The sequence below is a fragment of the Rosa chinensis genome, chromosome 2, assembly GCF_002994745.2.
Source record: "Rosa chinensis cultivar Old Blush chromosome 2, RchiOBHm-V2, whole genome shotgun sequence".
Taxonomy (NCBI): Eukaryota; Viridiplantae; Streptophyta; class Magnoliopsida; order Rosales; family Rosaceae; genus Rosa; species Rosa chinensis.
The window spans coordinates 80,015,296-80,039,228 of NC_037089.1; the positions used below are offsets into that span (position 1 = coordinate 80,015,296).

The window sequence follows — 23,933 nt, forward strand, 5'->3', positions numbered from 1 at the left end:
TGTTAATGGTAAATGTTGCTTTTGTGCTCTGTTGCGTCGGGCTGATTGGTTTAGTATCTCAGAGTAAAATCAGAGACATTAAATAAATAAAAATTTCTCATAGAAGTACGTTTAGTATTCATAATTGAACCATGGATTAGAAATGCTCTCCCACCAGTTGTATGTGTTCTTTATAAAGTTGAGCTTATCAAATATAGAGGGATATAGTGGCACACTGGCACATGTCCAATCAGTGAAATGAGTCAAATAAGGTCATCATGGAGTTCATTTCTGGCTCATCCATTCACCAATGGAGCAATAGCTGGTTCAAGGTGCCTTGTCACTTCCCAACTATATGCTCATGCATATTATCATCAATCAGGTTTGCTTTTCCAGTTTTCCCCACTAGCAAAATAATGCTTTAAGCCTTGTCCAATCCAGTAAAGGGGATATTGCTACAAGTTGCAAAACTTGTAAAAAGGCATTTCTTAAAGGCCAACGCTAAAGAAGGGTGAGAGACTTGGAAATCTACCAAAATCTACATACTTCTGTATACTAAAGACATGTATTGCAGAAGTTACTATGATCACATTGCGTAAAAGTGAAAAAGGCTTTACTTACCATGGTAGTAGGAAAATCACAACCGATTTCAATACATAGAAATCGTATAAAGTTTGTATGTGCACCTAACATAGAATTGATCCAAAGACAGAATATTCCTGCCGATTTGAAGGGTATATATACTTTGATCCGAGGTATGGCTAGCTTTGGCAAAAACTTCTTTCTTAGGATACCATTATGTCACTCTGCAATGTACTTGAAATTTTTAGTAGTGGTGGCGGGAGGTTAACAAAAAGACACACAATGCTCCTTCTCATCAAAATCCAATTGGATTTGGATATCTTTTAGTGGATAGAGCATGCAAGAGAAGGAACACCTTCAGAAAATGTAAGCCACTGATAACATATGAAGATCCTTAGATGAAATCTACATACGCCCCTCCCCACTTGTTTTTAGCTCCATTCTGACCACCAGGCACTTGAAGGAGAAAATTCCTTTATATCTGATTTCAACCACAGATACACCATAAAAGGGAGAAAGGACACAAGGGAGTCGATACTACCTTGACCATGAGATTCTTCTTGTTAAGGGGCAGGTAATGTTGACTGATATCATTAGATTTGCAGTAGTATAAAGTCTCTTGACAGGGTTAGCAAACTATCCAATTTAATACAAGCAATACTCTCAGTATATTATCTGTGAGAGATGACAAGATATAGAAAAAGATTTTACCATGCATACATATGAAATTATCAACCATTGTGTATATCCAGCCTAAAATTGGGTTCATAAACTTGTTTTTCACTTTCACTACTTACAACCAAAAGAAGTAATGTAACTGTAGGAGAAGAAAGCGCGTACTTTGAATAGAGCATAACTGGCAGACGACAACTTTGATTCACATGACATACAGAAACTCAAACAAGTTATGTTTTAGAGCAATCAGGGCAGCTAAAATGACCTTTAGCTTGACATTTGGTGCAAGCAATGGATCTTACTTTCGATTCATCACCCCCTAGCGATTGATACAAGTCATCAATGAGATTAAAACCGGCTACTCCACCTTCCTTAACCAATCCAGTTCCTCTACATGTTGAGCATGCTATCTTCCTTACATTACCACATCTCTTGCACATTCCCAAAGAACTGAACATCACTCCAAAGGTCACATATTCAGCACACATTTGCAATTACTATTGAACTGCAAAATGTAACATGTAGAATTTTCCAATACCATGTAGAGCTCAAAACAACAAGACACTAGATTTTACTGATTACCTTTATTGAACTTGCAGAATCAAATATTGGGTTTTCATTGATCTTCATATTTCATTATTACGCCCTACCCTATGCACATAGTGTCTCATAAAGATGCAATCATTGGAAACTAGAATTGAAATTGATGAAGATAAAGAGTCACGTATACATTAGGAAGATGAAAAATTAAGAGATGGGTAATGTGTATTACCTGCGCTGAGAGCCAGAGATGAAAGCATCGACCTTTGGAGCAGCAATGGTGGCGCAGAGAAGTAGAGTTCCAACTCCAAAACCCGCCAGCTCGCTTGCAGTTATGTTGTCCATCTCCTTTTGTTTGCTATCCACTCCCAGACTGTGGATAAGTATACACATTTTATCCGATTTGGTTATAGAAAATATCTATAATTCATATGAAACATGTATCAACAACGGCCTATTAGCTCAGCTGGTTAGAGCGTCGTGCTAATAACGCGAAGGTCACAGGTTCGAGACCTGTATGGGCCAGTGTTTTAAAATGTTTTTTTCCTTCATTTTTTATATAATTTTTCTGTATTTAGACTTGTTATTTCTCTTTAGACTCGGTGAAAATGTAACCATGAAAAACAGAAACAAGGAGGAAGCAATTATTTGCATCTGATCACAAACAAAAGAAGAAGCAAAAAAGAACACTTTGAATGCCATGTCTACTTTTAGATGATTAAGTTCATATTCAAATGCCCAATCATCAGCAAGCTAGCATTGCTTTGACATTAATTAGGTCATATGGAATTTGCCACTTGTTTCGCTATAAAATAGAATCTGAATGGTTGCCACCTCATGTTAGATTTCTTTAATTCGATTTTAGTTTATGTGATCTTCGGGAATTTTAAATGAAAAACATCAAGAACATATAGGAATCGACTCCACAGAAAGGTCCAACTCTATGAAAAATGTTATTTAATTATGCAAATCGAAATCAGTACTAGCTAGTACAAGTACAGCATACAGCTTCATGCATGAGTTCATGGTGTTATGGCTAGAGTATGATTATAAATAATCTTCCGGTTCCAGTTTATTAACATCAATAATGAATCAGCTAGGTATTGCCTTCCTTAGAATGTGTGGCCTGATCCGCTATAGAAGTACTTATAGGAACGAATATCCTCTCCCCAGGAAAAATTGCTAGCCCTAGTAGCTTCATTGCGTATGGCTCCAGAAGATGTAGCTGTAATTGCTTGATTCTGCTGCAAGGCTAAACTGTTCCGGCACTCACTATTGCTATAACTGGTGTGATATCCCACACGGTTAGCTTGTACATGACCATGATCATCGTCTAGGTTCCAGAGTTGTCCCCAAAACCCTTGATCGTCTTCTGATTCAATGTTAATCATGGCAGTGTTTTCCGATGACCGTATAGTAGATTCAACGGCACTAGTAGTACCGCCTAATTGGTTCATCGACACTAGTGCAGGTAAGCATTGAGCCTCCTCCATATTCGGGGATGCAAAAACAACATTCATCTCTTGAGTTGGCTGTGCCAGCTGCTGCAGCTCATCAGGGATCATATTATTATTTCGTAATTCGCTGCTGCAGGTCAAGGCTTCACTATGTCCCTGTGGTGAAGTACTACTATTGGCTGATTTTATTTTCTTGTTTTCTTGATCATCCTTTATATCTTGTTGTTGTTGTTGTTGCTTCTCTTTGAGGATTTGAGCTTTTCGTTTTTGCTGTTTCTCGGTGCACTTCTCTTTCTTTTTGAAATGAGTTCTCCAGTAGTTCTTTATCTCATTGTCTGTTCTCCCAGGCAAGTATCTAGCAATTGTAGACCACCTGCAAATATTGCACATAAAAGAAGTGAGTACTGAAATCTATTTTAGAGAAAAAAATCAGTCTAGTATCAAAAGACATTACTTACTTGTTACCCCATAAAGCATGCAATTCAATAATAATGCCTTCCTCCTGAGGTGTTAACTGGCCTCTCTTCAGTCCAGGCCTAAGATAATTCACCCATCTAAGTCTGCAACTTTTCCCACTCCTGTTCAACCCTGATCAACAAAACCCAATTCATCATGAACATAAAAAAACAAAACCATATATGATCATAAAATCTGAAAATTAACAATATGAAGACCCCAACCTTGTACTTTGTAACTCTTCGGAGTAGCTGACACAAGTGGTGAGGGAGAGTGAGGATGAGTTGGGGGTTCAAATTACCCTCCAATATAACACAAAAAAAGGGTTTTTAATTTCCTATTTTACTAGGATTAACTAGCCAAGAAGATAGTAAAAGACTTTGAATGAATGAAGTAATTAATTACCTGTGCACCTAGCAACAGAACTCCATCTTCCCTCTCCATGCAAATTGACATGCTCACTGAGCAGCTTATCCTCTTCAGGAGTCCAAGGACCTTTCCTCCACCCTTTTTCCGCAACACCGCCCCATCCCACCAGCACACTTGCCATGTTCCTCAATTTCACTTGTAAATTCTCAATCGATGCCTCGTGTATCTCTCTCTCTCTGTTAATTTATCTATCACTCGGATACTACTCATCAATGCATGGCCTAATTCCCTCTACATATATACATGTCAGAATCAGTGAGAGAAACAGCAAACACTCCAATTGATGATCTCACGTACTGGTCAAGGTCTTTGAACCAAATCTCTGTTTCAGTCTTCATGAAAATGACCCTTCCATCAAGAAATCTGAATCCAAGTGTTCCGATCGACACGTTTTTTGTCACCAGCTCAACAATTGTAAACCAATTACACATCAACAAGTGCGTCTTCTAACTCCTACTCACCAGTAGTATATGACATCAGTGCCAATATTCCTAAAGATTAGACAAAACCAAGATCTATATATTCTTAGTTTAGCTGAAATAAAATAGCTAGTGGGTTGTTGATGTCTCCTTGAAAGTGGCATATGCTGCAATCAGTGTGCCACATCTGTGATGTAACAGTACAATTTGTGGTAATAAACTAATGACTGTGTTTTTTTAAGAGAGAAGTTTATAGGATGCCATTTAAGGTAATGGGGAATGTCTAGTTGTGAAAAGGACGAATGGCTTTGATAAGTAAGTCACTTATCCCACACCTGTCCTCTAAAATGTATCTATGTACGTAGGCTTATTTGGAAAGCTAGGAAGTGCTTAATTGGTTTTGGGTCATTTGTTTAAGTGTTAAATGCGATATATAGGTATTGCTGGTAATAGAAGCTTTATATTAGTAATAAAAGAGACTTCAGAATCTTGTAAAGTTTGAAGATTACAGTATGACACGCTTGATTTGATTGTTCTAAAAAAGAAGATCTATAAAGTTTCGTTTTTTGTTTTTTGAAAGAAAAGTTTCGTTGATGTTATTCAATCTCTTATTAATTATCAGACCCAATTTACATTTTTGACAGCAGACAGCTAGAGAACTTCTGCTTCAGCAAACTTTCCAGTCATATTATAACTTAATCAAAGAGATATTAAAGACCATGAAGCCCAACTCTTTGTTGGGAAACTGGGAGCTACAAATTCCTATCATCCATCTTCAAATTCTTTCTGATAAATGCAGATGACATATATTACATGGGTTCTAGAAGGATCTGAGTACTTAATCACTGCATATCTTGACCCATCAAACCACTAATTAGATCTTAACTTTGTTTATTCATCTCTCCGATCCTTTGTCTTCCTCTTTTTGATGATGACTAACAACCAAAAGAAGATAAGGTCCCCTCTGCATATTTTTGGCGTCATAATGTTGCAAAATATAATGTTAACAATACCTAATTAATTCCACTACTATAATATGGAGGATTAAGTTGAACCGGTTGGTGAGGGAACTGTACTATGAGAGTATAATGTTTTAGTCACTGGCTGCAGGTTTGGGGCTTTTCAAGTGATGCACAGGCAATAGAGGGTGAGAAATGGCAAACATTGTGGCTAGGGAGGGAGGAGAGATATGCATGGTAGAGTGTTACGTTTTGCAGGTAGAGTAGGGTTACTATGGAGGATCAAAGGTTGAGGCCTCTTCTTTCTCTTTTTTTTTTTGAAAAGGCTAATTAAAACTTTATTCCCAAGAAATCAAAGTTATACAGTGAGAAAGCTATATGAAAAGATGCACATCTAGCTACTGCAACTATTAAAGGAAAAACGGCCTTTAGAAATTGATAAATGCAAGGGATATCCGGCTCCTCTAAATTGAGGAGTCTGTGAATTTACTTTAATTTCATAAAAATCTTAACGCTCAATATGATCTAGGGGTGGGTTCGGTTCCGAGCCTAAATCGAAAACCGAACCGAATTTGAAATTGGTGCGGTTTTTGTATTTTGAGAAGTTGACACCGAAAACCGAACCAACCCGAACGGTTCGGTTCGGCCCAGTTTCGGTTTTTTTTTTTTTTAAACAAATTTTTACCAAATATACTTCTTTGGTATTGTAACTCAAAAAGTAATACCAATTCCAAAAATAATGTACTTCAATGGACAATAATTTATAATTTCATACTTCATAATCCATATAATTCAATTGATATAGTCCAATAGTCCATCAAGTTCTAGCATCAACATATGAAAATATGAAATGGTCAAAAAATATAGAGTCCAAAATTTATAAAAGTCTATCATTACATCAACACTAACCTCACAAATTAAAAATGTATAATTTCACTACAAGATTAAACATCACAAAAATAATGAACCAACATCAACATATGAAGGAGGGCATTCGGAAAGATGAAGTCTTCGACTTTGGAGGTAACATTATGCTTCGACTACTCCCCACTGCAGCTCCACATGGCATCTTAAGCATCTCTACATTAGTATAAGAGAATAATAAAAAGAACAACATTAGAAAAGAAATACATACAATCGTATATAACATAAATATTACAACGTCATTAACCCAAAAAACTTTAGTTAAGAAAATAGAAACAATTACCTCTTTCTGCTTCTTCACACAACTCTATCTCCTCAATAGTAGGCAGATGATGTAGATACACATTTTCACTCCTGAGCCAATTTTGTGTACATATCAAGGCCTCCACCATTCTAGGACTTAAGGAGCTACGGTATGGATCAATAATCCTCCCACTCGTGCTAAAGGAAGATTTCAAAGCTACGGTTGACACCGGAATAGCTAGAACATCCTTTGCAATGCGGGAAAATATATGATATTTACAAACTCCATTCACCCTCCACCAATTCAACAAGTCAAAGCCTTCGCCATCTTCTTCAATAGGATCTCCAAAATATCTATCCACATCGTTGTTTACAATCTCGGCTTTCTTTGCTCTTCTCCTTTGCTCATTCTCTTTCAAACTCTTTTCTAACTCCGTTAGACCCTTACTTGAACTAGATATCCCCTCACTTGATACTTGAGAACTACCAACCTCACCAACACCACTTTCCCTTCCCTCTTTCTCATACACCTTGTAAAGGCCATACAAGAGACCCTTCACACTCTTTGTGTTAGCTTCCGCCTTTTCATCCATATCCCCATCATCAAGAATGTCAAAATAGTCAACAACTTCCTCAAGTTTATGACGTGGATCAAGAACAATAACAATGAATAGATAGTGATTCAACTTATCAAAGCTACCCCAATACTTGAGAAACTTGTCTTGCATGGGTGATGCAATCTCAAACAAACATGAGTTCTTTTGTTCTTGCAAGAGACCATAAATAGAGAGTATATTACCAAAAGTACTATGAACAGTAGGAGAATTAGAACAACATACCTTCAAAGTGATTTCATAAAATGGTCTCAAGAAATCCACAAATTGCTCCCCATATTGCCAATCAACACTTGCCAGTGGCCCTTCTTTTGGCTTTTCACCCTTGTCACCTTGGAGCCATGCCAAAAAATTACCGCATCTTCATCCACCATTCTATCAAAAGCTTTTTGGAATTTCAAAGTCCGTTCCAACATCAAGAATGTGGAATTCCACCTAGTAGGGACATCCAAAATCACAAGCCCTTTGCACTCTAGTTTCACATTTTCAATACATTCCTTGAAAAAATCAAGCATTTGTGGGGAGGATCTAACATACCTCACCACATTGCGAATGACACCAATGAATAGTTTCATCACACTCAACCCATTATTGTCAATGAAGTTAAGAATATGAGCCACACACCTCACATGCAAATTCTTCCCTTCATGCAAAAGTGCATTAGGGACACCCCAATCACTTATCCTCTTACTCAACTCCTTCAATGCAACATCATTTGATGAAGCATTATCAACAGTGATTGTGAGAATCTTCTCTATAGCCCATTCCAACAAACAACCTCCAATAGCTTAGCAATAGCCTCTCCCTTATGACTTGGAATCACACAAAAATCTAAAATTCTCTTATACAACACCTAATTATCATCAATAAAATGTGCAGTGAGGACCATATAATTAATGTTTTGAATAGAAATCCAAGTATCGGTTGTAAGAGACAACCTATATCTACTCAATTGATCCATCAATTTTTTCTTTTCCCCCAAATAAAGCTTAAAGGCATCATTTGTTATTGTCTTACGGGAAGGAATTCTCTAATAAGGAAGAGCTCTACCCATAAAATGCCTAAACCCCTCTCCCTCTACATGAGAAAATGGTAGCTCATCTAATATAATGTACTCCACACATAACGTAGATAGCTTTTCTTGAGTGTATTCTACAGTATACAACTTAGTAGTTGGTTTTTTAAAAGAGCAAATCTTTTACCTTTTAGCTTTCAACGTCTCAATATTAGGGGGGTACTTTGGACACTTGTCCATATGATTTATAAGGGAGGTTGTACTATTCTACCTAGGATTGCCATAGAAATATTTTCCACAATAATTACATTTACCCTTAATTCTACCATCCACCACATCCCTCCCAAAATGATTCCAAATATCTAACATTGCTTTCCGTTTCAACGCCTCAAGGATGCTTTCCACACTTCCATCATCTTCAAGCTCGATTGCTTGACTTCCTCCGGATTTGCAGCATTACTTCTTTGGTCAACTGGTATTGGTGTTGTCGATTCACCAACACTAGTGTTGATATGCAGTTTATAGAATTTGATTATTAGAGTATATCGATACATAGACATAAAAACAGAATAGCATAAAAGAATATAAAGCAAAACAGATGCAGTTTAAGATTACAGTGAAAGCAGATTGCAAAATAGAAAACAGAAACAGAAACAAAAGGGCAAAACTGAAAGCTGCATATTATTAGACTATATCAATACATAGACATAAAACAGAAATGCAGAAAAGAACACAAAGCAAAACAGATTACATAAACTGCAATAAGAAACCAAAAACACAAACTGCAGTAAGAAAGTGCAAAAGTCAAACTGCAATACAAAACAGAAAACAGAAACTGCTGTGTATATAGACCAAACAGAAAATGCAATAAGAAACTGCAAAATCCAAATTTTTTTTTTTAAACTAATGAGGATTAGACGATATTAGCTCATCTGTAACGGTCTGAAAGAGGCACCAAGGTACCCACACAACCCCGAAGGGGACCATTACAACCGGGAGCCCACCGCCTGTCCCTCATTAGAATATTTATTAAAAAAAGAATCCAAAGATACAGAGTGAGGGGCGGGGGACTAGACCTTAACCACTCCCATACATAGGACAGAAAAATAGAAAACCAACCAAAACTAAGCAAACCGGTAAGTAGTACATCCAGAAAAATCATGCCCAAGAGAACTAAATAGGAATTGAGGGATTGAATCCCACCAAACTGAACCATTATTCACGCCTCCGTGTTTAGCTAGCTTATCTGCGACTTGATTCCCCTCCCTGAAGACATGAGAGATGTGTACCTGAAACTGGCTAACGGATGCAAGGCTATTCATCCATTTCACCTGAAGCCTCCAAGGCGCCAAGCCTAGCTTTTTAAAGTACTGTAATGCCAACATGGAGTTTGTTTCTACCCACAAAGGAAACCAGCCTCTCTCTTTTTCCACCTTAATTACCTCAATCACAGCCAATAACTCTGCATCTATAGCACAAGGGACCTGTGCATTACAAGAAAAACACCCAAGAAGGTCGCATCACTGTTTCTGAAAATTGCTCCATAGCCTGCTTGATTAATACCACTGTAAGAACCATCAGAGTTAGCTTTAAACCAGCCTCCTGGGGGGGGGGGGGGGGGCTGCCAAATCACAGGAGTGAAGCGGGGTGCCGAGGGAAGAAGAGGTGAAATGCCCAGGTAGCCAAAGATGGGAACCTGACTCGAGGTAGAAGATACGGAGACAAAAGCTAAGCCTGCAGATTCTTTTAGAGACAATAGGAAAAATTGTTTGAACCTAGAGGGGCAACACTCACCACCTTCAAACTTTCTTTTATTACGTTCACTCCACAGGCACCAAAGTAAATTGCAGAGAGAAATAAACCATAGCAATTTTGATGATTGATTAAGCGTGGAAAGGGTAGCATCAAGAAACAGGTCAGGCAGTGATGTACCTGCAGAAATGTGGAGCCGGAACATTTTCTGGAGCCAAGCCAAAGATGATGCAGCCACCACACACTCAAGAAATAAGTGGTTAGTAGTTTCAGTATGTCTCCGGCAAAGATAACATCTTGAACAGAGCTTGGTACCACGACGCTGAAGCCGCTCATATGTAGAAACTCTATTAATTAAGTAAGGTTTTCCATGCCACCATGCTCTTTCGTGGCTGAATGGCCTGATGCCAAATCCGCTTACACCAAGGAGGTGCTGGTATGGGAGGAGACAAAACCTGGTATGCCTCCTTGGATGACAAAGTGCCAGATGATGCCTCAGTCCAGATCAGCTGGTCCGGGCAAGGTTATATGATATTGGGACTGTCCTGATAGCTTGGGCAACTTGGGGAAAGACCATGCAGAAGCTAGGAGGGAGATTCCACTGACCATTCAAGATGAATTCACCAACCTTGTCATTTAGGAGCGTCCTTACTTCTTCTTCATAATATGTGGAGTGAATTAATTCCTCACCTAACCATTTATCCTTCCAAAACCTTTTTGTAGAACCATCTCCCAGGATCCATTGCACCCTCACAAGGAGCATCGGCCATAATTTTTTTAAACCAAGCCATATTGTTGATTTCTTATAGTACGAACAAGGGTGCAAACCAACTTGCAGAAAGCGATCATGAAGGAACCTTGCAGATGTAGACGCCTTTGAAGCCACCTCCCAACAGCGTTTTAATAACAATGATCTATTCAATGCAAAAAGATTCTTTAAACCCAACCCTCCTTGAGATTTTGGAGAGCAAACTGTGCTCCAAGCTACTAGGGCAAACCCACTCTTGATTGGATCGCCATTCCAAAAGAAAATTCTCATCCATCCTTGTACTCCATTTAGAAGAGACTTTGGCCATTCATAGATATGGAAGCTGTAAATCAAGATGCTTTCTATTACGGAGGATATAAGTTGCAGCCTACCAGCTTGTGACAGTTGTTTACCTTTCTAGGAGCTCAGCTTGCACCTCACTTTGTCTGCAATTGGAACCAAATGCTCGGATTTCGGATGCCCAATAAAAATGGGAACACCGAGATAAATGAAGGGAAGTTGTCTCGGTCGTATTCCAAGTAAGCCACAAGTTTTGTTTTGCCTCGACAAAGCATATCTTCCCAAAAATAAATTAGATTTGGCTTTGTTGACAACCTGCCCAGAATTCACAGCATATTCTTCCATAAAAGACATTAGATTTCTTAAATGAGAAGGCTTACCTTGAAGAAATGCCATAACATCATCCGCAAAAAACACATGGGATTAGAGGGGGGGGATACACTTGATGGAGCTGCAATTGTCCTGATCTTCCTTCTATTAACCAAAGAAGAAAGGCCACAACTTAGAACTTTTTCCGCTAGGCAAAACAATAATGGAGATAAAGGATCTCCTTGACGAACACCCCAAGAGCATGTAAACTATCCATTGGCCTGCCCATTAACACTGACAGATAGATATGCAGATTGCAAAATAGTGTGAATTTAGCTTACGAAAGCGGCGTCAAACCCAAAGGCACCGAGAACACGAAGAAGAAAATTCCAATCCAAAGTGTCAAATGCTTTGCAGATATCAAATTTAATAGCTAAATTCCCAGATTTGGTTTTTTGGTCAAGGAGATTCACACATTCTGAGGTCAACACAATGGGATCGACAATGGACCTTCCTCTAATAAAGGCACTTTGGTTAGGGGAGATGATACGAGAAGCTATTGGACCAAGCCTATCAGCCACAATTCTTGTGATGATCTTGAACACGAAGTTGGCAAGTGCAATTGGACGAAAGTCTGAGATGCTTTCAGCGTCTTCTCGCTTGGGAATTAATATGAGGAATTGAGGATGTTGGAGTTGAAATGCGGCATAATGTACCCATTAATAAAAAAACTCTAAACTGCCCTTATCATATCAATAGCTACCACAGACCAACAATAAGAGAAAAAACAGCCGCCAAAACCATCAAGCCCTGGGGCGCTATTTCCATCCATTTTCATAACGGCATCTCTAATTTCTTCAGTAGAGGGGGTGGCAAGAAGAGAAGAGTTATCCTCCTCTGTTACCATATGTGGGATGACCCTTTCAACTAGACCAGTGTTCTGTATTTGATGATCCTGAGTGAAACAACTTTCAAAGTGTTGTACCGCTTGTGCAGCAATAGCAGCTTGATCATTGAGCACCCTGTCTCATCCAACAGCGATGTGATTGAATTTTGAAGATGCCGAACCTGACCATGTTGTGAAGAAAAGTAGTGTTCCTGTCACCATCTTTTAGCCAACGTATTCTAGATTTGTCCCTCAAGAAAGTCCCTTGAAGAGAGAGGGCCGATAAATAATTACTGTAGGCTTCATTTTCTTCAGTAGTTCTCTCATTTGATAAACCATGAGTGGAAATTTCAGCCTGAACCGCATCTAAAGCTGCCTTAGAATGAGCAACCTGAGCATGCACATCTCCCACTTGTTATTTGCTCCAGGATTTCAGCATGCCTTTCAGAGCCCTTAACTTAGCTGCTAGGGTGAACTGTGGGCACCCGTAAAAGTGTAGAGTGTTTCAGAAGGATAGAACTAAGGCCAAGAAATATGGTGTCTGCAACCACAAACTTTGAAACTTAAATGGTGGCCTCGGGATAGCATCCAACTTGGAGCAAGACACTAAAATGGGACAATGATCTGACGTTGCCTTTGTAAGGGTGCAGCAATCCATGGAGCACCAGGAATTCATCCACTCCATGTTCCCTAGAGCTCGGTCAAGTCTGACCTCAGTATTACCCTTTGACCAAGTGTAAGTTAGACCTTTTGTGGGGATATCCAAAAGCTCACAATCAGAGCACATCTGACTAAAATCTAGGCAGGAAGTTCTATTTGGCATAGCGCCTCCACGCTTTTCATGCGCACCTAAGATGCAGTTAAAGTCTCCGAACACCAACCAGGGCCCCTGGCCATGCTGGGAATGAATATGATGTAAATCTTGCCAAAGTTGACGTCTACCGGCAACCGTAGTTTTGGCGTACACTGCCGTTAGGACACAAGAGACCCCCTCAAAGGTACTAGATACTGAAATCTATTGGTCTGAGGCCGAGATCACCTGTACCCTAAGAGCTTCATGACAAAGAAACCACAAGTTGGGGTCTTATAATCCCCTATTGTTAGTAGTAACGAGCTAGAGACTTAAGGATCTCTAAAAGGAGAAATTAATAGAGTCAAACAAAATGAAAGGTTCCGAAATGCAAACAATTAAGGCTTTGTGAACACGTACCATACTAGCTAAAGCCAGTCTTGTGCCATCGTTCCCAATGCCATGGGCATTCCAATACAAAATCTTCATTAACAATTGAAGTGTTTTGAGCTCTTCTGGACTTGAGCGCGCAACCCAGGTTTGGGTTTAACTTTGACCTTCTCAGACTTTTTTGGAAGCTTCTTTGCTTTCTTTGTTACTACAGGCATGAACTCTCCCTCCTCCAATGCCCCATCCAACAATAATTCTGGTTTTCTTGCAGAAATCACATCATTTTCATCTACTTCTGGGTTTCTAATAGAAGTCACATCATTTGCATTTTCATGTTCAAGTTCATTTGTGCAGGTTCCCACAACTGGAGGGTCTGCTAACATGCTAAAACCCGGTGGAACACTGGCAATGGAAGAGCTATCCTGAACCATAGGAACATTCTCTTCATGGAGATGCCTCGCTAGAGAAATATCCATTCCTGGGATATCCAATGTTGTTTGAGCAGCAATAACATTACGTGCTGCATGTTGGGGTTGAGCAGCACCCGAACTACATTGTGTCCTATTGGACTGCTCCCTTCTCATCCCTGACCTTGTCTTGGACTGCTTGTGACGAGTTAGACGTGTACGAGTTGCACTTCTGCCCCGAGTCGGTGACTGGTTCGAAGGAACCTTAGACCTGCATTTTGAGGCAGTATGTCCAACCGTGCAACAAACATCACAGAAGGTTGGGCAGGTCTCATATTGTACTCCTACAGAAACAACCTCGCCACTTGCTCTACTAATCTGGAGCTTCTCAGTAGGAGGCTTAGAGAGATCCACATCGATCAAAATTATCGCATAGAGAGCAGTCCTTGGATCAAGTTTCACTGGCATGCTAATACCACTGGCGATCTCAAAGAGCGTCTGGGGCTCCCAATATGCAAAGCAAAGATCCCAGAAACGCACCCACACCTGTGTAAATGTGTTCTTGTAGGTGGCCGGGGAGAAGCTAAGTGTCTATTGAATCAAACGTAAAATCCCAGGTTTTAAATTGATTGAACCCATAGACCAAACACGTTGCTTGTCCACTGGAGATTGAAACTGTAACATAAAGAAACCCTTGCCTAACGGAGCTACAAACCAGTTTTCTAGTGAAGGCAAGCATGAGCGTAGGCCCTGTGCCAATTCATGGGATTTGGGCATGATCCCATTTGGTGGGGAGAGAAGACGACCAACAAGGTTGGATTGGCAACGCTCAATGCCACGCAAATATGCCTCTTCAGAAATTTGAATCATGGGGCAACCATTCTCGAAGGAAGGAACATGTAGGTTATCGAAGGAGAAATTGAAGGGTGGGTCTGAAGAGAGAACGGAAGCAAAACTGGGTTTAGGGTTTTTTGTTGCAACCCTGGTAGAGTCGGAGGCGGCCGGGCTGCTGGTCCTTGGTTCTGAGGTCATAGTTTTTCCTCTCGCAAAATCCAAACTTCAAACAGAAACAAAATACATAAACTGCTGTGTATATAGACCAAACAGAAACTGCAATAAGAAACCAAAACAAAAACTGAAATAAGAAACCGAAATAGAAACAAAATATAGACCAAACAAAAACAATATGCAAGCTCCTTGCCTTTTTCATTAAAGTTCATTTGTCCTAAAATTCCAGAATGAAGTATTAAAGTTCGATTGTCCTAAAATTCCAGGTTCTATAGACCAAAAGAATTAATTTCATTTAAAGTTTATTTGTCATAAAAAAGAAAATGAAGAATTCATTTGTAAGAGACAACCTGAGATGATGGAGACGATTTATGTTACGGGGCTGAGGTTGAACTTGTACCACATGACTTAGATTTTTCCATTTGCCTCTTCATTTTCAGCATTCTCAAATCTAGAACTAGCCCAAATCTGCAAGTCTATTCCAAGCTAATCTACAACAATAATAACAAAAAATTAGCAATAATAAAAGTAAATAAATGAAATCTGTTAAACAAAAGCACATCTCATTACTTACCTTTCAATCGGAACATAGTCGACACAAAGCCTCTTCTTAACTCCTTCCTCCATTGCTAAAGCATACTCCAAATTACTCAAGTGGACAATTTCTGAAACAAAGCACATGTACACTCAATACTAGTAGAAACTGATTACATATTGAAAGAGAAAGAAACATTACTCAACAACAATGTCCCAAGGCATAAATAGATAATTAATTAAACACTGTGAATTGCGAAGAAGAGTGTCTCATCGATAAGTCAAATTTAGAGAACACCACTGCATACAGCCAACTTGAACCGTAGAAGAAAGAAGTTAAGGATTTCCCAATATTAATGCAAACTTCTTAATTTTGTTTCGATGTTACAGCTAGCTTATAGTCTTCTAGAAGTAAACAAGCAGCCCATCCAAACTTAATCACACGTCAAGTTTTCACACCAAAAAGAAAAAACAAAGATAGAAGCGAAATAGATACACCTCCAAGTAATTAAACAACCAAATCATTCTAATCCAAACTCAAAAGCAAGTTACTAAAGAATTAATAGAAAAATATAGTACTCAACCTTAAGCTGAAAGCCTCGACCTGAAGCTAACAAATGCATGCAATAGGCTGGTTTCTAGTTCTATGTCATGGTTGAGAGCTCCATTTTATCTAGGGAAAATTTCAGAAACAGTACACCAAGTAAAGACCACTAATAATTCTTATACATTAAGTTCCAAACCAAACATTTCGGTACACGAAATCTGAAACTCGACCCACTATCAGTACACGACGTCAATTTTTGACACCAAAATGTTCATTATGCCCTCAGTTTTTTTTTTAATAAATTTTTTTTCTTCTGTTAAATTAACCGGAACGACTAATCTTTTTTCTTTCTCTTTTCTTTCTCTCTCTTTGCGTCTCTGGTTCTATGCTCTGTTCTTCTCCTTCGCCGACGACTCTTTCTTCTTCCTTCTTCCGGCGAAAACTCTCCGGCGACCACCGCATCTCCTCCACCTTCCAAATCCACACCCATCAAACTCAATCCCACTCCCTCTCTCCGAGCGCACAGCAGGCCATATCTAGACCGGCCTCACCCAGCCAATTGCTCTCTGCACCCAGCCAATTTGATCTCTGCATCCATCTTCCTCTAGCGAACACCAGCACCATACCCAGCCGTCACCGGCTTCCCAGACGAGTTGCAACAACTTACCACCGTAGCCTCAGCCTCAGCCTTGCCCAGCGTCTGCAACGGCGCTGCCCCTTGCCAGCCTCCGCTCCCTCACCTAGCACGCTGCCCAGCCAGACCGGACGCAGATCCTAGCCGCGCCTTCCCATCACCGGCTTCCATCTCGATCCGCCGACAGCAACATCCCCGTGTCAGCAGCCTACCCGCCTCCACCCATCGCTGCTGTAGCAACCCACCTGACCCACCTGCGCAGATCCCAGCACCGATCTGCCCACCAGACCTCCGACGATCAGATTTGCTGCACAAGTCCCGGACCAATCTTGCTTCGACGACCCAGATTGAGGGACTACAAACCAGAGGAAGAACAGAGCATAGAACCAGAGACGCGAAGAGAGAGAAAGAAAAAAGATGAGTCGTTCCGATTAATTTAACAGAAAAAAAAATTTATTAAAAAAAAAATTTGAGGCCATAATGGACATTTTGGTGTCAAAAAATGACATCGTGTACTGATAGTGGGTCGAGTTTCAGATTTCGTGTACCGAAATGTTTGGTTTGGAACTTTATGTATAAGAATTATTAGTGGTCTTTACTTGGTGTACTGTTTGTGAAATTTTCCCTTTTATCTAACATAAATTAGTTAGTTTCTTAATTAATTTCTCCCCAGTTTTTCTTTCATCAATTTGACTCACAAATGAAACTCACGGCTATTATCAGTTGCCATACAGAATCCCATTTGCTACCATCCACATCTAGTAACATTATTCCAAAAATGCAGCAATTCGCAAACCAGCAAACAGAAAAATGCAGCAATTCGCAAACCAGCAAAGTCATGTTCATACATGCTCAACACATCCAAATATCCAATATCCAAAACATCCAAAACCTATAGCACTAAAAAGAAACAAAATTGCTACCTAAGATGATGAGGTCGATTTCGGATCACCACCTGTTGATGTTTGTGACCGAGGGGTCTATTTAACGTTTAGAGAGATAGAAGAAGTATAGTGGTTCGTCTTCCGCCTTAGCGGGAAACTACGTCCACTTGAAAGCTTAACTAGTGTGTTTGGGGCTTGCGGCCCAAAGGAGATTACAAGAGATGTAATGGGATGATCATCTAAGTGGATGAAGGTCCCTTTTATAAGTAAGAAAGCCTCCCCTCTTACACTTGTTTTCCAATGTGGGATGCAAAGCACTATTCTAGTCTAGAAAGGTTCAATATGGAGGCAACTTGGCAAGGCCGGGAAGGTGGCTTCCCGGCGAGGTATTGGCTGCTTCCGACTACCGTGGCGTAGCTTGGACATTGAGCTATAAGATGCAAGTCGCGGTTGGGTCTCACCATGGCTTGTGGGCCCCCAAAGAGGGTGTTACTTATGCTTAGTGAGATAGCAAACTAGCTTGCTAGTAAAGGTATCTACACCACCAGAATTTATAGCAGCTGATTTGTGTTGCCTTATGCTGGTATTGATATGCAGATTAGACAGAAGAACAAAAAATTAGCAAGATTAAAAGTAAAACAATGAAATCTCTTACACAAAAGCACAATGAAATCTCTTAAATTAGCAGGACCTAACCTGGATCGTCGACGCTGAGTAGTGAATACGTCAATACGGTGACTCGGTGAGCGGGTGAGGAGTGAGGACTTGAGGAGTTACGGTTGAGGAGAAGCTTCTTGAATCGGGGACTCAGGTTTATTAAGGTTCGAAGTGGCAGTGGACGGTAGGAGCTAAGGCAGCTACACACAGACAGATATTTTAAACATCAGGTCAGTGAAAATCAAATGGATGGAAAGCTGCCGGAGAAGAACTTACCTTTCAAAGATTGAAAGATCGAAGGCTGCTAAATTCCACAGGCTTCTCGAGTTCGTGTCTTCGTGGTTTCCGATTGAGTGGGGCGGACGGTCCAGCCTCTGGCAGCGGCGAGTCCCACAAAGAGGATAACGAAGATGGGGAAATAGTCGGGACTCAGGAAGTGTCGTCAGGGTTGAGGGCCTAAGGCAGTGTCATTGTGACTTGTGAGGAACTGAGGAATGAGGATTCAATGGATCCGAGGGACCGAGGCTGTGTGGTTAATCTCCAAACCTAAAACAAAACGACGCCGTTTTGAATATTATGAACAGTGTTTCGGTTTGCAGTTCGGTTCGGTTTTCACAGGGTCGAAACCGAAAACCGAACCGAACATAATCGAGGTTCGGTTTTTTTCGGTGCGGTTTTTTTTTTTTTTCTTTTCAGTTTTCTGTTTCGCGAGCCCACCCCTAATATGATCAAAAGGTCCTAATAATTTCCATCTCACTAAACCATCAATTTTTTGAATTTTAGTCTAAAAATTATTAACTTCCCGTTAACTCAATCCATAAACAAATCTAACTTCCCTTCTTTTCTTTGCGCTGCATTTGATACTTGTTTGTGCTTCCATGGAAACTTGTCCATGGGTAGAGAAATTTTAATCATGCAATTGCATCTGGTTCAAATTCCAATAAGAAAATTTTAAACCCTTGAAGTTAATTTTTCAAAGTCATGACAAATCACTTGTATTAGTAACAAGATTTATGAAATCCCATATTGATCGAATACTGGCGTTTTGCTAAAGTGAAATCCTTGGTTTGCAGTGACCCGCACCTTGCATTGATTACCTCAATCATCTTTATAAATATGAATTCTTAATTGTGTATATCATTAAGACTTGCACATCAATAATTTTATAGAGATTTTCTTCAACCATGGATGAGTATCCATGGATGCACATAGAAAGAGCAAACGTATTGTTGCAGCACAGAGAAAGAATTGAAGCATAAATCACGTCAAATCCCTTCTTCTTCTTCTTCTTTTTTTTTTTTTTTTTTTGGAGTTAACAGTAAATTAATGGTGTTTAAATTAAAATTCTAAAAATTGGTGTAGAGTGAGGTGTCAATTATTTGGACCCTTAGATCATGTGGAGCATCAAGATTTTATGAAATTGAAGTAAATTCACATACTCCTCACTTTAGAGGAGCTGGATCCAAAAAAAAATCTAGAGACTATAAATTAGGGAGTCAAAACTCTCAATGTTGCCTGAAGAAAGTGAGCAGAGAATTATAAACTTTTTGATTGGCATTCCAACCCATAATGAAATCCACATGAGCTAGCATACATGATGTTTGAGGTCATTGAGCAAAACATTCACATCGTTGACGTCTGAAAGTGCATCTCTCCCTCCAAAGCCGAGGAAAAGAGGAATGTCTTTTGAAATGTTTGCCGTGTTGTACACTAGAGGAGTAAACTTATTGTAGTGCTGCGGATTTCTAAGTGGAAGAGTGTAATCGAACATTCTTATGGTTCCACTTCTGATCATCTGAGACAAATGTACGAAATTGTTTGTGGCAGTGGATTGTGGTGTATGTAAATAGTAAAGATCTAAACTTGAATGATTTAGGCAGCAATTTGGAAAACTAACCAGTTGAAAAGAGCTGAACATCAAAAACCCTAAATAAAAGTCACATCTTCACTAACTTGCAATTAACAAATCAGCCTTAAATGTGGTAGAAAACATGTCTCAAAACTTTAATTGTCTTTATGATTACGTACATTTTGACATCACCTTTGTTGGTAAAAACTAAAAAGAGAAGAAAAGAAGTATTGGCATTACTAGTAATTAATGTTGTCACTGTGTGTTCTTCACAACGATAGCCTTGTGCTACCACCATTGATGCACAAATGCCATCACTACCCGATGGAGCCAATGCCAAAAGTCCAAAATACCAATCCTATCTTCATCAGAGAACAACCTTCTTTTAGTTTCAACTGCTAACACCCATAACAGATACGAACAATTATTAAATAATTACATTTATCTTAAAAGAAAAGAAAACGAGGTTGACACAGTAACATAGGATAGGAAGGAAGGCTCTTAAGGGTGTAGAAAAGGGGTTAGCTTATTTGCTGCACTAGAAATGATATATTGGAAGAATCTTTTGGGTCTAATTCCAGTAGTTTTATGTACATTTTATTTCACTTCTTCACTTTACTTTTTTTTTTTTTCAAAAGCATTTCACTCAACTCAAACCTTGATCATGACTTTTGATATAAAGCTGGTTCACAATTGAACAACTGCTATCTAAAATTGTTTTAACATTATTCGTTTTACTAATTAGTGTTTATTGACCTAGCCTCTCTGCTAGGGTTTCTCATGAACCTCTTGTTTCACGATAAAACTTCCCAAACTCTGATGGACAAGGCCATTATTAGTCTTGTGGCTGGTTGCTTTTCCGTCCTCGTCGCTTTTGGACGTTTACTGATTGTGATTGGGATGCCAACTGGTATTCCCTTGGGTTCCGGTGGCGATTTGCCAGTTCGGGATTCGAGGATAGGGCAACTTTTTGTTGCCGAGGAGGCTGGTGGCTGGATGCAGCACTGGTGCGGTGATTTGATAGGTTTCGTCTGGGAATTTTTGGCCTTCATCGGCGTGTTTTGATGATTAAGGTTGAGTATGGCAGCTGGGTGATGGTTTGGGTTTCGTTGCTGGTAGGCGTGAGTCTGATGGAAGTGGTGGTGGGATTCTTGTGAAGGATACTCGTGTTGAGCCACGACGGAAAGCAGTTATTCTGGATCTTGGTGTAGGTAGCGGCGACAGTGCTCAACGTGGTAGCTATTTAGGCTATGCGGGTGATGGCCGGAAGGAGGTCAGTAGGGGCAGCGACGTCTTTTACGGCGGACAGCAACGGTAACATGCAACTTGGTAGCGGCTATGTTGTGAAGCAGCTGGTTGCTAGGGTTTCAGAATATTTGGGTTGTTGGGCTCAAGTATTGGGCTTAGTCTAGACTGGGATGAATTGGGTCCATATGGGCTCTGGGGTTTTATTCTTTATTTTAATTTTGGGCCTTCCTCTTTTTATACAAAAAAAGGATGGACATATTTTTGTTTAATCTTTGTTATTAGGTCGCAAAAACCAGTGCCTTAGTTGTTACCTTTTATGCCTGCTTCAAGGTTTCTGGTTTTTGTTAGAATAATGGTGCGTGGACTTCCTAAAAGGTGGGTGTACTAAGAACTTTCTGGGATGCTATTCGTTTAGAATAGGGTTTTTTTTAGGTTCTAAGAAACAATTGCTTTCTGTCGACCCCATTGGAGTGTTTCGCTATTGTACTGCTTGCTGAATTTAATGAAAGGGCTAACCTATTTTCGTTCAAAAAAAATCTAAAATTGTTTTAAACTTATTATGGCATATGGTTTCATCAAAAAGATTTTATTTTTATTATTTTTTAGGGCATACATAATTCATAATTTTTTTTTCCTAAAAAAAAAGAAGGGTGTCAATCCATTAAGAGTAAAAGTAGGTGACAACACATAATGACTCACTCTTTGCGGGCTATGTCAATACTGAGTCATGTAAGACTACCCTAAGAGCATTTTTAGCAAACTCTCTATTATGGCTCCTTAGCTATTTTGGAGAGCATGTTTAGCTTTTTATCTATTTTAGTAGCTGCACTAGACTCCTAAGTGGTTCTCTATTATAACTTTTAGCTATCTCGTTCATAAATATATAGAGCGAGATGATGCTCTCTATAATTTAAAACATTCATTTCAAATTATTTTATGTAGTTTATAAATGCATTTAAACTATTTAATTTTTATTTAAAAAAATAAAATAAATTCAAAACTAGCTAAAATATAGAGCATTGATGTAAACATATTTCTAAAGTGACTAGCTAAAATGACTTTTTAGCTATTTTTGCTAAAATTTAACTAAAAAATTGCTAGCATTGCTAAAGATGCTCTAAAACAACTTAGATGCAATTACCCTAGCGTGAACCACAAGTAACCAAAAAGACAATGTTAGGGTTTAAGACCGAAGTCCATCCTAACTTAAAAAGCCTAGGGCTGCCCTACGCAAAGGGGACTTCCCTAAAATCAATGCTAATAAAAACCAAGCCTAACAAAATCTGGAACAACCCTAGCACAAACTGAACCCCAAAACCTAAACCCAAAGGTAAGGGATCCAGACCCAACTTGTTGACCAGACCCAACACTAACATCAATGGTCAAACCACAATCCTCACCACTGGTAGGAGGCAGCCTAGATCTCAGAACCTGCATCGCCGCCGACTAAGTCCAAATTAAATTCTCTGCTGCCATATCCAAGCCAAGTCAAATCAATTGTTTCCAATTTAACCTTAGCGTCGTCGTAACCATATCGCTAAGGAAACAGCAACAAACCAAGCGTGAAATGCCTTCACCAGCCTGCGATCAACTCATCTCCATCAACAAAATCCTGACCACCACTAACCCAGCCGAGCCTCCGTCACAGAAAGTTGATGAGAGAAGTTGGGCGTCGCCATCAACACCAGGCTTCCGAAGATGAATCTGTTGCAGAAAAAATTTTAAAATATAATTTTTATTAAAGAAATGAAAATGTGTCATTTATGTTTGCACCTTTTGAATTTGTCTGAGTTAAGTAATATGACCAAAATTCAAATGATACAAATGAAAAAGTACCTTACATTTGAAAGGGTACACATAATTCTATATAAATGAATCATTCTTTACAGAATGATACAATCTCAGAGAATCCTAAGAAGATCTAACCTCTAACATTCACAATTTTCATGTTTTCTTGCACACAAAACTACTAGAAACTAATGGTGCACAATTAGTTTCTAGTAACCTTGAGCCATCTTGTAAACCTTCTTTTGAGTGTTTATGTTGGTTTTTGTGAGTGCAAAGCATTAACCAACAACAACATTGTATTGGGCTTCATTGTATTCTAAAGGCATATTCGATTATTCCCCTTTGCACACTTGATAGTGGGGTAAGCAATGCATTTCTTAAGGAAACCATTGATGCAATGTGCCTTAGAATAGCATACACTCTCTCATAATCCATACCCACAAATTTGTTCTACCAGAATCCATAACGACCTACCGAAACCTGTCTTCAATTCGAGGGGAGGAGGGAAGTTGGCCCCCACTCCAACATGATGAAACGCCCTCGGAAGCATAACAGTGGTATGTGATTAGAAAGATCTGATTGTTGCCACTGACATGGCTTGGAAAACTAGCCAAAAAAATAACAAAATGAAGAAACCATGCATTAGGACGAGGCTGGCCTTCCGTACAATAGCAACGAGGAATGCCACATCCATGCTCGATGATATTTGCAAGAGGAGGCGCTGCTAGGGTTTCGTGAGGGAGAGAGAGAGATAGATAGAGAGCCATCGTTATGATACAATATTTATAACTTAAAAGTGAGACATTCATATTTAATATTTACGCGGGTCTAGACTGCTTACGTACTAAAACAGTAAACCGTGAAGTAATGCGTTTGAAGAAAAAAAATCAATACAACACTTGTAACAAAA

At 39.4% G+C, this 23,933-nt stretch overlaps 2 protein-coding genes and 1 non-coding gene across 3 annotated transcripts; 1 reads left to right on the forward strand and 2 right to left on the reverse strand.

The window, feature by feature from the left end:
* Positions 1 to 1,205: 1,205 nt before the first annotated feature.
* LOC112189229 lies at positions 1,206 to 2,146 on the reverse strand. Its single transcript, XM_024328526.1, has 2 exons — positions 2,009 to 2,146; positions 1,206 to 1,686 (listed from the first exon to the last, which is right to left on the reverse strand). The coding sequence occupies exons 1-2, from the start codon at positions 2,119 to 2,121 to the stop codon at positions 1,467 to 1,469; spliced, it is 333 nt and encodes a 110-aa protein (XP_024184294.1). The 5' UTR covers positions 2,122 to 2,146; the 3' UTR covers positions 1,206 to 1,466.
* Positions 2,147 to 2,227: 81 nt separating this feature from the next.
* TRNAI-AAU lies at positions 2,228 to 2,301 on the forward strand. Its single transcript has one exon. It is a non-coding gene; the product is annotated as a tRNA-Ile (tRNA).
* A 446-nt stretch (positions 2,302 to 2,747) lies between these two features.
* LOC112189891 (MYB-like transcription factor EOBII) lies at positions 2,748 to 4,307 on the reverse strand. The gene is made up of 3 exons (XM_024329275.2): positions 4,095 to 4,307; positions 3,692 to 3,821; positions 2,748 to 3,606 (listed from the first exon to the last, which is right to left on the reverse strand). Exons 1-3 carry the CDS (start codon positions 4,237 to 4,239, stop codon positions 2,889 to 2,891), a joined length of 993 nt encoding a protein of 330 aa, XP_024185043.1. The 5' UTR covers positions 4,240 to 4,307; the 3' UTR covers positions 2,748 to 2,888.
* Positions 4,308 to 23,933: the final 19,626 nt, after the last annotated feature.